The sequence below is a fragment of the Aspergillus terreus genome, genomic scaffold (genome assembly GCF_000149615.1).
Source record: "Aspergillus terreus NIH2624 scaffold_6 genomic scaffold, whole genome shotgun sequence".
Lineage (NCBI taxonomy): Eukaryota > Fungi > Ascomycota > Eurotiomycetes > Eurotiales > Aspergillaceae > Aspergillus > Aspergillus terreus.
The window spans coordinates 441,172-455,821 of record NT_165929.1 but is presented as its reverse complement, the minus strand read 5'-3'; the positions used below and the strand labels follow the sequence as shown (position 1 = coordinate 455,821).

General features: G+C 57.4%; 6 protein-coding genes across 6 annotated transcripts; 4 read left to right on the top strand and 2 right to left on the bottom strand.

Moving 5' to 3' along the window:
- Positions 1-250: 250 nt before the first annotated feature.
- ATEG_04408 (uncharacterized protein) lies at positions 251-2,855 on the top strand (the record flags this gene model as incomplete). Its single annotated transcript, XM_001213586.1, has 7 exons — positions 251-421; positions 478-765; positions 806-1,371; positions 1,441-1,459; positions 1,692-2,079; positions 2,351-2,494; positions 2,545-2,855. The coding sequence occupies 7 exons, from the start codon at positions 251-253 to the stop codon at positions 2,853-2,855; spliced, it is 1,887 nt and encodes a 628-aa protein (XP_001213586.1).
- Positions 2,856-2,975: 120 nt separating this feature from the next.
- On the bottom strand, positions 2,976-6,056 carry ATEG_04407 (uncharacterized protein; the record flags this gene model as incomplete). Its single annotated transcript, XM_001213585.1, has 8 exons — positions 2,976-3,886; positions 3,938-4,139; positions 4,197-4,466; positions 4,513-4,621; positions 4,942-5,291; positions 5,335-5,730; positions 5,806-5,948; positions 6,008-6,056. The coding sequence occupies 8 exons, from the start codon at positions 6,054-6,056 to the stop codon at positions 2,976-2,978; spliced, it is 2,430 nt and encodes an 809-aa protein (XP_001213585.1).
- Positions 6,057-6,577: 521 nt separating this feature from the next.
- ATEG_04406 (uncharacterized protein) lies at positions 6,578-7,117 on the top strand (the record flags this gene model as incomplete). The annotated part of the gene is made up of 3 exons (XM_001213584.1): positions 6,578-6,663; positions 6,717-6,916; positions 7,047-7,117. The coding sequence occupies 3 exons, from the start codon at positions 6,578-6,580 to the stop codon at positions 7,115-7,117; spliced, it is 357 nt and encodes a 118-aa protein (XP_001213584.1).
- Positions 7,118-7,679: 562 nt separating this feature from the next.
- On the bottom strand, positions 7,680-9,257 carry ATEG_04405 (uncharacterized protein; the record flags this gene model as incomplete). Its single annotated transcript, XM_001213583.1, has 3 exons — positions 7,680-8,126; positions 8,176-8,615; positions 8,804-9,257. 3 exons carry the CDS (start codon positions 9,255-9,257, stop codon positions 7,680-7,682), a joined length of 1,341 nt encoding a protein of 446 aa, XP_001213583.1.
- Positions 9,258-9,521: 264 nt separating this feature from the next.
- Positions 9,522-10,455, top strand: ATEG_04404 (copper chaperone CCS1; the record flags this gene model as incomplete). The annotated part of the gene is made up of 4 exons (XM_001213582.1): positions 9,522-9,539; positions 9,604-9,676; positions 9,731-9,865; positions 9,938-10,455. 4 exons carry the CDS (start codon positions 9,522-9,524, stop codon positions 10,453-10,455), a joined length of 744 nt encoding a protein of 247 aa, XP_001213582.1.
- A 1,309-nt stretch (positions 10,456-11,764) lies between these two features.
- ATEG_04403 (putative PB1 domain protein) lies at positions 11,765-13,598 on the top strand (the record flags this gene model as incomplete). The annotated part of the gene is made up of 5 exons (XM_001213581.1): positions 11,765-11,779; positions 11,827-11,976; positions 12,039-12,374; positions 12,430-13,521; positions 13,569-13,598. The coding sequence occupies 5 exons, from the start codon at positions 11,765-11,767 to the stop codon at positions 13,596-13,598; spliced, it is 1,623 nt and encodes a 540-aa protein (XP_001213581.1).
- Between the last annotated feature and the right edge of the window lie 1,052 nt (positions 13,599-14,650).

Here is a 14,650-nt window from a genome sequence, read left to right as displayed (position 1 = left end):
AATCGGGACGTAAAAAAGGGAGTTTGATGAAGTTATGTGATCTGTCGATACTACCGATACAGTTAGTATAAAGCATGCAATTCGTTCATATCGATAAAGTACCTAGTAGAGTAGTGTAGGAGGGAGTCTCCCTCGTGGTAAACAGAAGTAACTAGCGGCTAACCCCGAAAGGCAACCCGCGGCTCGACCTCCACCGTGTCTCTCTTCCTCCACCGCAAGCAACGCTGCGTAGGCTTGTCCACGCCTCACCATGCTCTCGTCCACGGCCACAACGTTCCAGCGTCTCAAATCGCTCTCCTGCTATGGGCTGATCGCCTCCTCGCTCCCGCTCGCCGCGGCGACCGAGCTCGCGCGGGCATACAGCCACGGACAACCCATGCCCGTAACCTGTCTGAACCGGACCATCGACTCGGGCGAACACGTACTTTACCCCTATTTAGAACCCAATTCGTTCTGTCTATCTAACATTTCTTCCAGATAACCGACAGCCTCGGCAAGCTGCAGTACATCCCCTTCCCAACCTGCAACGAGACCTTCCTCCCGCTCGCGCTCCGCTACGGCGTCACCGAAACAATCAACTGCACCATCGCCTCCCTCCCGGACGAACTGTACCACCTGCTCGAGTACTACGTGCACTCGGACGTGCCCATGTCCTGCCGCGTGCCCACCGGCCCCCTGACGGCCGACGGCCACATCCCGGACCCCTTCAAACGCCGACACAGAGGGCACCGAGCTGGCGGATCTGCGCGACCCGGACGGCCCGCCGTACACGCCCATCACGTTCGCGCTGCAGGGCACCCTGCAGCGCAGCCATCTGCACATCTGGACGGACATGAACGTGCTGGCGCACAACATCGCCGCGGCACCGGCGACCGGCAAGACGAAGAGCAAGTCCAAGGGGAAGGGGAAGACGAAAGTGCCGCCCGGCTACGTCGTGGCTGGCACGGCGTACTCCGTGCCCGAGTTCGACGTCGCGGCGATGCGAAAGATCCAGACGGGCCGCAGCGATGAGGAGACGGCTGTTGCGGAGGCGGCGCGCGAGCCCTGGACCGCCGAGCACGGCACTAAGGTTGTGCGCGGCGAGCCGCTGACGTTTACGTTCCATGTGAGCTGGATTGAGGGTGGCCGGGGCATTGGGTGGCCGTCGGCGGCGGGAGAGGCGCAGGGGGCGAGCGTGGGCGGCGTCTTTGCGCGGCTGTTCTTATTCGTGATGGTGGGCGGCGTGGGCGGCGTGCTGGCGCTGTATTGGGAGCGCACGCGGCGGCGCGGATGGCGCGGGGATGCCATCCTCGGCGTGCCGTCCCGGGGTAAGGGGTCGGTGGGCATCTCGTACGGCAATGGCGGGAAGACGAATGGGTATGGGTATGGCGGGTATGCGTCTGCTGCGGCGACGGGCGGGTATGGGGGGTTTACGGCGGGGAAGAAGGACTAATTGTATAGTACGGGCTATGGACTTGGGGTGTGGTTACTTGGATAGATATGAACCGTGAACTCCGTTGAACCTGACAGTGTGATATGATACAAGATGCAACCCATTCTCACATCCTCCGCGTTCTATCCTATCCTATCCTTCGTCCGTGAAGATGCATGTATACCGGACGTCGATTGTCATGTAAATGCTGCGACTACCATCCCTGCGCCCGCATGCGCTGAATCTTCGACACGGTCTTATCAAACGAAAACTTGAACAGCTTGCGCCACCGCTGCATGCGCAGGTCCTTGCGCATCTGGCCGCGCCGTACATGGAACCGCTGCTGGTTGGCCTGCTGCTTGACGCGGTTGGCGTTGCAGGTGATCTGGAGGGTGCGCAGGGCGGCGGCGAGGTCGGTGCCCTTCTCCGGCTCGACGTGCACCTGGCGGCCCAGCGACGGGCCCAGCTTCAGCTCAACCCGCCGCACGGCCGGGCGGTAGTTGTCCGTGCCGGCGGACATGCCGACGGCGCGGCCGAGCGAGAGCGCGTCGCCGAACACGCTCTGCCGCGAGCCGCTGGCGTTGCCGGGCTGCTGCGGTGCGGACGGCTCCGAGGATGCGGCGGTGTTGCTGATGTTGAGCTTGCTGAGGATCTGGTCGAAGTCGGAGGTGCCCTGCGTCGGTTGCGTGGGCTGGGTTTTTGAGGGTGTGTTGGAGGAGGCGTGGCGGAGGGTCAGAGCGAGGGGTTGCGTCGAGCGGAGGACTGTAGGCCTCAGACGGAGGCTGTGGGTGAGGGCGCGCATCTCCATTGTGAGGGTTGGGAGTGGTTGAGTGTTGACGGAGATTGAGCGGCGGTTGAAGTTGGAGACGATTTTCCGCAGGTCGGCTATCACGTGATATCCGCCTTTCCCCCAAGGCCCTCCCTCATACATGCTGCAAGTTGCAACCTCGCTTATCTTCGCGACATACAAAATGTCCTCCATCACCATCGCGACGCTCCCCCGCCTGAGCCGGGATGCGCTCTCGACCATGTTGCTTGCCAGTGCGCCGTCGAAGCTGGCCATCATTGATGTCCGCGATTCAGGTGAGCCCGGCCACATGCTATGTATCAAACCACACCGTGCTGATTTCCAGATCACGTCGGCGGCCACATCTACTCCTCCACCTGGGTGCCCAGCTCGTCGCTCGACTACCGTCTGCCGGAGCTGATCCGCACGTTGCAGGACAAGGAGAAGGTCGTCTTCCACTGCGCGCTGAGCCAGCAGCGCGGGCCGTCGGCGGCGCTGCGGTACGCCCGCGAGCGGGAGCGTGTGCTGGGCCCTGAGGAGAGCAAGAAGCAGGAGGTGTATGTGCTCGAGGGCGGGTTCGTCCAGTGGCAGGAGAAGTACGGCAAGGATGAGCGGTTGACCGAGGCGTATGTCGAGGATATCTGGCGGGAGTATTGAGTATTGATCTATACCCTCCCTTAGACTTCCCGGGGGGAGATGCCAACAGCATAGATATAAGGTACCAATCGTTATACATACAATACATACAGGGGTCTATAATACAGTCTATCTTCCAGCTCACAGGGCGATGCCCCCGCCAAACCCTACCGGCCGACGCTGGCCATTGTTCTCCGGGATAATCGCCATGACCTTGTAGATCTTGCCCATGCCGCCGCCGCCCTTCTCGACTAGTCGCTGCCACCCGCTCTCCAGCGTCTTGCGCTTCTCCTCATCCTGCACCCCGCGGAGCAGCTGCTGCATGCGCTCCGTAATGCCCATTGCCTGCAGGAAATCGCCCTGCTCGACCGGCCCATGGACCTCGACGCCCTCGCTCGCCTCGATGGCCGCCTCCGCCAGCGCCACAAAGTCCACGTCCGCGCTGACGTCCACCTGGCCCGGCGCCGACAGCGGCGGCACGTTGCGGTGGTTCTGGATCCCGCGCAACGAGTTGATCGGGATGGTCGACATCGTGCCGTAGTCCATGATCAGCGCCGCGCCGGAGGGGACGCTCTTCGCGGCGGCCGCCGGCCCCGTCGTCGCATCGGCCGAAGACAGCTGGTCCCGTCGGGTCGCCGTGCGCGGCGGCTGCGAGGCGCCGCCGATGCGCCGCGCAAAGTCCGACGCGTAGATGCGGCTCTCCGGGCTGACCTCGATGGTGGCGCCGGGCTGCGATTTCAGCGCGCGGTACCGCGCCGAGATCTCCGGGATGACGAGCGACGAGGGCGTCGACGCCTTGGCCCGCGTGAGCGTGAATTCCGGCTCGTCGGGTTGGTTCTCGTCCACGGCTTTCGGGTTCAGCGTCACCATTAGCTCGCGCCATTGCGGCGTGTTGGTGGGTTTGGGCGGGGTGTGGAGCTTGGTTGGGCCGGTGGGGGTCATGATCTCGTCAGGGGGGTGGTTTTCGGGGGATGGGGGGACGGACTCGAAGGCGTGGATGGGAAGGGCGTCGAAGAATTCGTGGGCGAAGATGAAGGGGGTTTTGTCCTGCTCTGTAGGGGGTTAGTATTATGGAATCGTTCTGCATGTATGGGGACGCTGACCGTGTGGTAACAGACGGATATCCTCTACCCAGACTACCGGCACGTCAAAGTATTTGCAAACGCTGCGATGTCCGATATCCGTCTCCTCCATGGCGGCCTCACCGCAGAGAAGCTGCTTCTGCACTTCTCGCAACGTCGGGCTGGCCTCGACCAAATAGATACCCTCAATACTGGATGTGAAGGTCTTAAAATTCCGGAACGTCTGAATACAGTTTCATCATCAGTACTGTATGCGCGCCGCGTATCGAGGGAGACTCACTCGCAACATATCATCCATGAGCGTTCCCTTCCCCGGTCCCACCTCCATCAACTGTACGCCGCTGCGCTTGCGTCCCTGCGCCATCCATTCTGCAATTGTCCAGATACCAACCAGCTCGCCAAATACCTGCGAAATCTCCGGCGACGTCACGAAGTCACCTTTCTTGCCGAAGACCTCGCCGTCGCCTTTGGGTCGTGTCGTGTAGTAGCCGCCATCCGGAGAGGTGAGGACCTGGCGCATGAACGCGGCGATAGGAATTGGGCCGGTGACCTGGATTTTTAGCTACTGAGCAGCCAAGCGTACTATAGGTCCTTACCTTGATCGCATTGGCGAGGGTTTTGGCCAACGGGGTGGACCACTGTCTAGTGTCGAATGTCGACGACCATCGGTGCGGCTGGAGGGGGAGTCTCTGCCGCGGAGTTTTTCTGATGAAGTGCGTCAGAGCGCGTCTGGGGAGATTCATATTGATTCGGTCCAAGACCGAGGAGTTACGCGGATGGAGAACGAGAGAAGGGCGATGTTTCTCCAATTTCTCCGCAAGACTTCCGGAGCACGTGATTCTTATCATATCAGCCTACGAGAAGGACATCTTTACATGAATCTGCTACATCCAGTCCTAAATTCATATCGTACAGATCGTGAGCGGTTGACAGTCAGTACAGCATGGTATTCCAAGTACATTGAAAGCGCGATTCAATATGTCCAAGGTTCCTAGTTCATGCTACCAATCCCAGCCATCAGCTACCGCCGCCATCTCCGGTTCTTGGGGCCCTGCGGCGGAGCATCGGTCATCATTTCATCGCTATACAATCCCTGTTCGCCTGGCTGCTGATTCAAGTTCGCGCCAGCGTTGCGGTTTCGGTTGCGCCTGTTGTTGCGTCCAACTGTGGAGTTGTTTCCACCGAACCCGTAGCTTCCATCCTGGACGATCGGCTCCCCGCGTTGTAGACGGCGTTCGCGATCTGCCTGTTCTCGGAGATTGTTGAACGAAGATTGAGGCTGTACGGGGCTGTCGAAGAGATCCGGCTTTCCTGAGGGGCCAGGTTGTTTGAACTGCATCGAGAGGATTCTGCCATCGGCCTTGGTCGCGTTAGCCTACAGGAGGATGCAATGATACCGTAAGAATAACACGACTCACTCTCTGGTTGTGGAAGTTGGCAATTGCATTTTCCGCCGACCACTTCTCCGCAAAGGAGAGCTGCGCCGTAACAGTCGGGTGCTGTGCAGTGATCCAACAGCTCAAAACCGGCCCCGCGATGGGTTCAATGGCCGACTGAATATCTGCAGCCGTCGTACCGGGTGCGAAATTGCTTCCGATAACCACAAACGGCCCCGAGCTCGCGCCCTTGATGGAAATGCCGACCGGACCGTCTCGGATGGTAGCCTGTCCGCTGGCGGGATGCAGCGCGGAAAGTAAGCGGTTCTCATCGGGGCGACGCTTGTTTGGGGGTTTCGCAGTCGACTGTGCTGGTCGTGTCGGCGCCGACGGAGCCCGCGTGTTCTTCTTCGGTTTGATCGAGGCGGATGCGGAGCGCTATAATCCAGCGAGCGAGTGTCGAATTAGCTGATTGAGCCTTTGACATTCTCTGCGATCGGTTGTCCGCTTTACCTTTGTTACGCCAATCCGACTGGCGAGGCTGCCGGGTGTTGCATTCTGCGCCTTGTTTCCAGCTCCGACGCCAGGAGCGCTGGCTCGTCGGTTCTTGCCAAGGATTTTGTTCGCGAGCTCTTCGTTCTTCCGCTTTTGGCGATCTAGAGAGCAGGATAAGTCAGCGGTGTTGCGAAGGAAAAGTCGCGGCGCGCGGCTTTACCGGCTTGGATGATCTGGTCGAAGGAGATGCCTTTCTGGCCGGCGGCCATGGTGAGGAGAGATGCGGGAGGAACAAAAGATAATCAAAATGGGGGTTAAGAGGTCGATGATTTTTATCAATTGACAGTCGGAAGAAATAATCGGAAGGATAAGATGGGGAAATGGGGTTTGGAACTCTTAAGAGGAAGCGCGTAAGAGGGTGAAAGAGATAAAGCTGAGCTGAACCCTGGATGGCGGTTCGTCCACCGCCAACACCAACACCGCCAATACTGCAGACAAACAGCTCTCTCCTAATAAGACAACGTCAAGACAACGTTGATCTGATGGATGTGGTTATGATGGATTACTCTGTCGAATACACGGCAGCGACGATACAGGCACCATATCCTCTGCACTTGCCAGAAATTGTCTCCTGTCCAACGTTACCAATGCATATCCAGCTGGTTTCCTGATCGAACCGCTGCCAGGACTGTGGCTTCACAAGCGGTTATCATTCCAGTAATATATCCAGGTCGATCTCTCCCGTATAGCACTCATTGCGTTGCTGCCAATCCCTATCGGATCAGTCCCCATGGCTCCTGGGAATGATGCCAGCAAACGTCCTTCCACTCTCCCACGGTGTACTGCATCCCGCTCACCCAACACAAACAGAGACCGGTAGGTCGTACAATGTCGATATTCTTGTCCGGAGACTGACCGCGCAGATCCAGGGCGACCTGCGACGAACGCGCGCACTATCCCGTCTTTAATCCCAACGATCCACGGCACAATCCGTCATGGACCGGCGACGACCGCCAACAGCAAGAACCTAGCAACGAGAGCACGGCGAGTTGGATGCGCAGCCTACCCAAGCGCTCGTTGCGCAAAGCTCGCTCCGGGTTTCTCGCCCTCAAGTCCGGGATCCAGAGGCGTAAGCGTCCTCGTCGCGGCATGTCTGATACGGGGGGTTCCTCGGATTTGGGGAATTCGTTCCCATCGACGATCTCTGAGGGCAGCACGGAAGAGGATCATGATACTAGAAGTAATCTACATCTTATAAGATGCTGGTGTCATGCTAACGGTCATCACCCTGCACGCCATGCCTAAGGATTTGGCCAAGGCGTTGAAGTGAAGGTGCCTGCTTGAGCTGTCTATTTGAGTTGTATATCTGTTCCATGCAGAGTGTTCCTGGTTGTGCTCTTATGGCAGCCTTTGCGTATATTGTCACGGCATTGTTTATGTATCGATATGCCTGTTGACAACTATAGTGCGATTGATTCCTCCAGTGTAATTAAATCGATGTCTACTAAATGACCTGGGCTCTCACTAGCTTGCTCAGATATATACAAGGTCAACTCCTGGATATACTTCAAATACGTCCTACGATCCCGAAAAGATATGTCTTGGAGGACGGACTAGCGAAGGTGAATGATGGGTCTGTCGTACACTTAACAGCTTCGACAGCGTCCGCCCTTGCTGTAGATCATACTATTCGCCGCTATACACAACCCGCAGATCCACCACTGCTGCTGTAATTTCGATGCTCTTGACGGGCTGGATTGTCCTGTCTGTATGGGATGTGCTCTATATGCATGTTATTGAGTCGACTGGGTATTGCAACTAAATCCCATGAACAACATTGCCAATATGTCTATATAATAACACCAAGACCACATCCAATGACAAGAAGTGTATCAACCCAGACGGAGGGTAAAGCCAGCCCCTGTCTCGGCGGTATCACCCGCAGACTGACCTCCAAATACACTTGCAAAGTCCAGTTTGGGGGCTTCCTGGCCGCGTTTTGGCGCTTCGGGGGTTTCCCGCCGTCTGCGCTTTTCCATTCCCGCCTTCGACGGGAAAGTAGGGAACATCTCCTTGGGTTTCGGACGCGGATCCTCACGGAAGTATGGGTGAGCCAGACACTCTTTTGTTGACGGGCGGGAGCTTGGATTCAGCGCGAGAAGCGAGGAGAGAAGATGGAGACCGTTGTTGGTCAGGAAGGGGAATTTCGCGCGGGGAAGAAGAGGCGGGTTGCCTGATGGAGCAGCCGGGGTTGGCGGCAGACGAAGTGATTTTGCATTGGGCAGAGAGCGGAACCCAGGCCATGTTTGGGGAGTCGGAGGACCGGTTAGGGCGAAGATCTAGATACATCAGCTCTGGGCACTTGAGCAGACACGAATTAACGCCTACCTTGGACACCTGGTCTACTTCATTCTTGCCCTGGAGGAGCGGCTCCTTGGTCAACAGCTCCCCGAATATACATCCAATACTCCACATGTCGATTTCCGTGCCGTACTTCTCAGCCCCGAGCAGTAGCTCTGGGGACCGGTACCACAGCGTGACAACCAGCTGGGTCAATTTTGGTGGCGGGTCACCGTAATAACGGGCCATACCAAAGTCGGCGATCTTGATCTCGCCGCGGTTGTTCATGAGCAGGTTGGAGGTCTTCAGGTCGCGGTGCATGATCCATTGCGAGTGGAGGAAGTCCAGGCCGGAGAGGACCTGCGAGAGAAGGGTTTTGATCTCGGAAGGGAGGAAGGGTTCACGCATGTCATCGAGAAGAGTTTTGAGGTCGTGTTCGAGAAAGTCCATTACGAGGAAAACCCTGTTCGTTCCGTCGATGGACGAGTCTTGTTAACGTACTGTATCTGGACTTTTCATGAAGGTGATAGAAAGGTAACGAAAGGATGGGGGCGCATAGATTGGCGAAGAAACAGTATCTCAACGTACTCATCCATTTTAATTCCCATTACAATCTCGCGCAGGAACACAATGTTGGAATGGCGGGCTTCGAGGAGGGTTTGAATCTCGCGCAGACCAGTCACAGGAAACCCGTCCGGCGAGTTTTCCATCTTGAGCTTTTTGAGCGCGACCACCTCGCCTGTCGTGATATCCTTGGCTCGACTAACCCACCCATACGAGCCTTCCTCGATATGATTCAATCGCTCGAAATTGTCCACATGGCGACAGGGGCCCCATTCGTGCACAGGGAAGCGCAGCAGCCTGCGCGGCGCAGGCGTCACGTCCTGGGGCTCGACCGCGGGCGGTTCCTCGATCGACTGGTCGTTGGAAAGTCGTCGGCGTTTCTTTGGTGGTGCCTCGGAATCCCCATTGGCAGCGATATCCTGTTGTTTCTGCTGCTGCTGCTGCGCTTCCAGCTGGCGTTGCTTCTCGGCTTTGGCGCGTCGCTTCTCTTCTTTTTCGCGTTTGCGCTGGGCGATAATAGCCTCCGTTTCGGGGTCCTCATCTGCCCATCTGGATTTGGAGGCCATTCTGAGTGGCAGGGGTGGTGTGGTGGGGGTGGCTGGAGGTGAAGCTGGAAGCGGAAGGGAGAAAGAATAGGTCTGGGGAAGTCGGATGACGCTATCGGAATATGATCGAAACTCCGATTCTTATTTCAAATCACCCCGCCTGTTCCGGATCTCCCCTCTTCAACATAACGCAGCGTCTTCAGAGGTGACTTACATCCTGCTTTGTTCCTTTTCATTATCACTTACAAATTGTCGCCTACCTCTTAAATACGTATTGCCGCCATCATGATTGAACCGTTCCAGGTATGTTGTCGTTGTATAGATCCGCGGGACCATCCGCCACACCAGAGCCATGCTAACTCGACAGACCACCTTCGCGGTCCCCATGACCTGTGAAGGCTGCGTGAAGGATGTTTCGAACTCTCTCAAGAAGATTGAAGGTCTGACAGTACCGCGGTCGTGGCTATGATTGGCTTGTTGCTGACGCCACCTAGGAATCAACAAGGTCGAAGCGAACCTCAAGGACCAGCTGGTCTTCATTGAGGGCACTGCGCCTCCGAGCTCGATTGTCTCGGCGATTCAGGATACAGGTCGCGACGCGATTCTACGGGGCAGCGGCACTTCCAACAGTACGAACCCACCTTGAGCACAGCGATTGGTGAAGGGATGGATGAGGAGCGCTAACATCGATCTACAACCAGGCTCGGCGGTGTGCATACTGGAAACACATTCCTCGACGGTTTCGAACAAGATCCGTGGACTGGCGCGAATGGTGCAGGTCTCGTCGAACATGACGCTCGTGGATCTGACCATCAACGGGCTAGCCCCCGGCAAATACTGGGCGACGGTACGGGAAACGGGCGATATCTCGCAGGGCGCAGCGTCGACTGGCGGACTGTGGGAGTCACTGAAGGCGACCGTGATGGGATCGGAGGCGCCCAAGGAGCCCCGCGGAGTGTTTGGATCGGTGGAGGTCGGCAAGAACGGCAAGGGCAATGTGTTCCTCGACCGACCGGTGGCCGTGTGGGAGATGATCGGACGCAGTATGGTGGTGTCGAAGAACAAGGACGGCCCGTTCCAGAAGGAAGATGCGGATACGTTGGTGGGGGTGATTGCGCGCAGTGCAGGCGTGTGGGATAACGACAAGATGGTCTGCTCATGCTCGGGGAAGAATGTGTGGCAGGAGCGTCAGGAGCAGGTCTCTCGGGGGATGGCGTGATGGATCTTTTTTTGGCCAATATTATTGGGAATAGATATGGGAATTTGGCGTGAAGGATGAAGGATCTGGAGGACGGAGGAGCCGGATATGAGTGGACGGGCCTGCTTATTTTGTTGGATCCGATGGATACCCTTTGACAGTAGTAGATAGCATGATTCTCGTATGAAGCGTTCACATGTGGACTTATGGAGCATTGCGAGAGGTCCTCGAAGCGCCGTGGCGGGGCCGTTCGTGAAGTCGGGGGGGAGAATAAGAGTACGAAGGATGGCTGATAGTATGGGAGTGTTATTATCATTGACTAGAGACGATTATTCAGATTGAAGAGAGTCAGTCATACTTCATATTCCATGGATGAAGAGTTGGGGTTTGGTCTGTCATGTGATGTGACGGTGCTGTATACTTTGTATGTATACTCTCTCTACCACTTCTTCCTCTCTACCACTCTCCTCTCCTCTCTTCTTCTCTTCTCCCCTTCTACATCCCTTCAATTCTTCAACTTCTGCACAAGAATCATCACCCCACAACCGCATCAGATCTCCCAAGCGACCATGGCCCAATCCCCCCTTTGGTCGCCAATCACCCGTCACAACGCATGGATCGTCCCCCTGCAATGTGATAGATTTTCCCCTGCAGCAGCCAATAACACCCGCCAGGCCGGTGACCACCGGGTTATTTTTGCATCTCCCCTCTTCACCACCTCGTACCGGCTAGCCAGCTATGGCTGGACTCTCGATCCGATGCCGTGTTCCTTGCTGCATCCCTCTGCACGCTAGTTTGTACTTCTCCCCGTCCTCTTCCCTGCTTTTTTTTCCCTCTATAACCCCTCCCCTGCAGCTGGTATTCCTCCTTTCCGCCCTCTGCAACAACTCTCCGAGTCGCTATATTCTCCTCCACGCAAGGAAGACAGGCGCAATGGGCTATTGAATCTCCCGCGCTTCTTCTTACCTTCGCTGGGACCTTCCTCTCCACTCGCCTGCCCCGTTAAAGGCTGCTGGCTGGTCTCTCTAGCCGCCCTGCTCCTGGGGGCGTTCTAATTATATATATCCAATCGATCCCTCCACCAAACACCCGCTATTTCTCTTGGTGCTGCGGCGTCTGGCCATTCCTCCACCTGAAGACGATTAATCCCCTCGTTGTCTACCAAGTACGGCCCTCATACTATTATTGTGGATTCTTGGCTCGACCACCGTCTTGGCTGCTTCCGCATATAATTACTCCAGCGGATATCACCATCAGGCATCATCACTCGGCCTTCGGTGCGATATTCTACTACGGACTTTCCGTCTGAGTCTGTCACCCGTGGTGCGACATGTCCTTGAAACAGGTACGCCCATCCACAAAATGCACTTCGTTCCCATCTAACAGTATCAGGAAATCGAAACCTGGGTGCAGGCCTTGGACCACTATGACAACCAGGAGTTCGACAGCGCCCTGCAGGTGTTTGCCACCATTTCGGACACTTCCAAGATCTGCTTCAACTGTGGTGTCATCTACGCCACTCTGGGCGAACACGAGAAAGCGGTACGTCTAAGAAGCGAGCGTCGACGGTGTACGACCTGACCACTAACACAGGTTAACCGCAGGTGGAGTGCTACCAGCGTGCAGTGAGTCTGGACCAGTATCTCGCCATCGCTTATTTCCAGGAAGGCGTCTCCAACTTCCTCCTGGGCGACTTTGAGGAAGCGTTGGCCAATTTTAATGATACCTTGCTGTATCTGCGCGGCAACACCTCCATCGATTACGAGCAGCTGGGTCTTAAGTTCCGGCTGTACTCATGTGAGGTGTTGTTTAACCGTGGCCTGTGCTACATCTATCTCCGCCAGATGGGGCCGGGCATGCAGGATTTGGAGTACGCCGTCAAGGAGAAAGTTACCCCCGACCACGATGTGATTGACGATGCCATCCGTGAGCGTGCCGAGGTATGGCCCATAATTATTACCTTTTCTCCCTTGAAGGAATACTAATAAGTGGAAGGGATATACGGTATTCTCCATCCCGGTAGGGGTGCTGTATCGCCCAAACGAAGCCAAAGTCAAGAACCTCAAGACCAAGGACTATCTGGGCAAGGCGCGACTCGTCGCTGCATCGGACCGAACGGGACAAGCAGGGTACGAGATCCAACGAACGCATTCGGCGCTGGACCACCGCCCCCCAGAAAGTCTGTATGCCACCGCGACACATGTGCACAAGAACATCACGAGTCGCAGTCGCCAGCAGTCGGAGCCACCATTGAACCGCACTTTGTTCCCACCAACCCCGCCCCCCGACGCAGACAAGTCCAGCACCAACAGCTCCTCGAGCACCATCAATGGCACACCGGGTTCAGCGGGCCGTGCTGCACGGCCACCGCGACTCGACCTGGACCGTCCAGGCGCCCATCTGAGCAAGCGGAGCAGCGAATTGCTGGCGCAGGAGAAGCCCCGGATCGGGACCACGCGCACTGCGTCGGAGCCTCGGGGTCCCTCGCGCGCGTACTACCAGGACCGTGACGCATCTATTCGTCGGGGCCCGGAGGGTGAGCGTGGACATCGTCGGGGACTGAGCGATACGGGATACGTGCCGGGTCAGTATGGGGACGATGGGTACGGCGGGATGGTGTATGCACGACCGCCAACGGTAGCCACGAACGGACGGCGGGTGATGCGCCAGCAGGAGCGGTTCATCGAAGAGGAGGAGGAGTACGACAGTGGCGCATGCGATGCAGACGGACTGTCGCCCGATGGAGCTGTCAGCGGAGGGTTCGAGATGCTGGACTCGCGCCGACGGACACGCTCGCCGCACCGGGGGTCGCGACGCGGCAACTCACGTCGACCAGAGGTGCGCAAGTTCCGGGTCAAGGTGCATGCGGCGGAGGACACGCGGTACATCATCATCGGACCGATGATCGAGTTCAGGGAGTTCGAGGCGCGCATCCGCGAGAAGTTCGGATTCCGGTGTTTGTTGAAGATCCGCATGCAGGACGAGGGCGACATGATCACGATGGTGGACCAGGAGGATCTGGACTTGCTGATGTTGTCGGCGCGGGATATTGCGCGGCGCGAGGGGAGTGAATTGGGGAAGATGGAGGTACGTTCTTCGATTGCACTGGCGTATACTTATACTGACGATGACAGATTTGGGTGGAAGAACGGTCGATGATTTGAATTTCTTTGATATTAGCGTATACCCTGTAGATTTGCTTGAATATGACTGTTTATTCATTCACTAAGATTATGTAGACTCTACATTATGCACAGTAGCAAGGAATGTATAGCGCAGATCACGGGATCTGTTGACACCTCAACTCCGCAACACCTCCGACACAACCTCCTATACACAACCACATACACACACCCCCCACGATGACAGACCTAACCCCGACCTTCAACGCCCTGCTCAAGGAACACGGCAGCAGCGGCACCACCTCGAAACGCATGGCCCTCGCCCGACGAATTCACTCAACGAAGCCTACCGCATCGTACGTCCCCCGCACACCACCCACAACCAGCTACGTATGCATACCCATCTAACAAACCCAGAACACCCACATCAGCTCCCTCCTACAATACCTCCACGCCACGCGCCCCGCCTACCTCTCCATCACACACCCCCCGGCCCCCTCAAAACGCACCCCCAAACCCGCCTCCCCCCCGCAAACCCTCACCGACACCGACCGCGACAACATCGACGCCTCCACCGCCTCCCTCCTCCACAACCTCACCACCTCCATCAACACCCTCGCCTCCGCCGAATCCGTCCGCCACGAAACAGCCTCCAACCTCCTCCGCCGGAAATACGGCCACGGCGCCGCTGCCGCCGCGCTGTGGAAATGGGCCGGCGGCGGCGCGGACACGTCAACGTCAACGTCGGCCGAGCAGCGCGCCGCCGAAAGCAGGGAGAATGATACCGCCGCGCTCCGCGAGAGCGTGCTGTGGTTTCTGCGCCGCGGGCTCGACGAGACCCTCGCCGTGCAGCGCGGCATGGTCGAGCGGCGCATCGAGCGCATCCGCGAGCGCGAGAAGAGCGTGCTGTATAAGGGTGTTTCTTCTAACCCCGCTTCTGCTTCTGCTGCTGCGGCGGTGTCTGCTGGTGCCGGTGCTGGTGCGGGAGAGGAAGCGCGCGGCGCGGCCCTCGATGCAAGCGAACTCGCCGCCATCGAGGCGGAGCTCTCGCCGCAGCAGCTGCAGCTGTTTGCCGAGGAGAACGAGGCGATGGT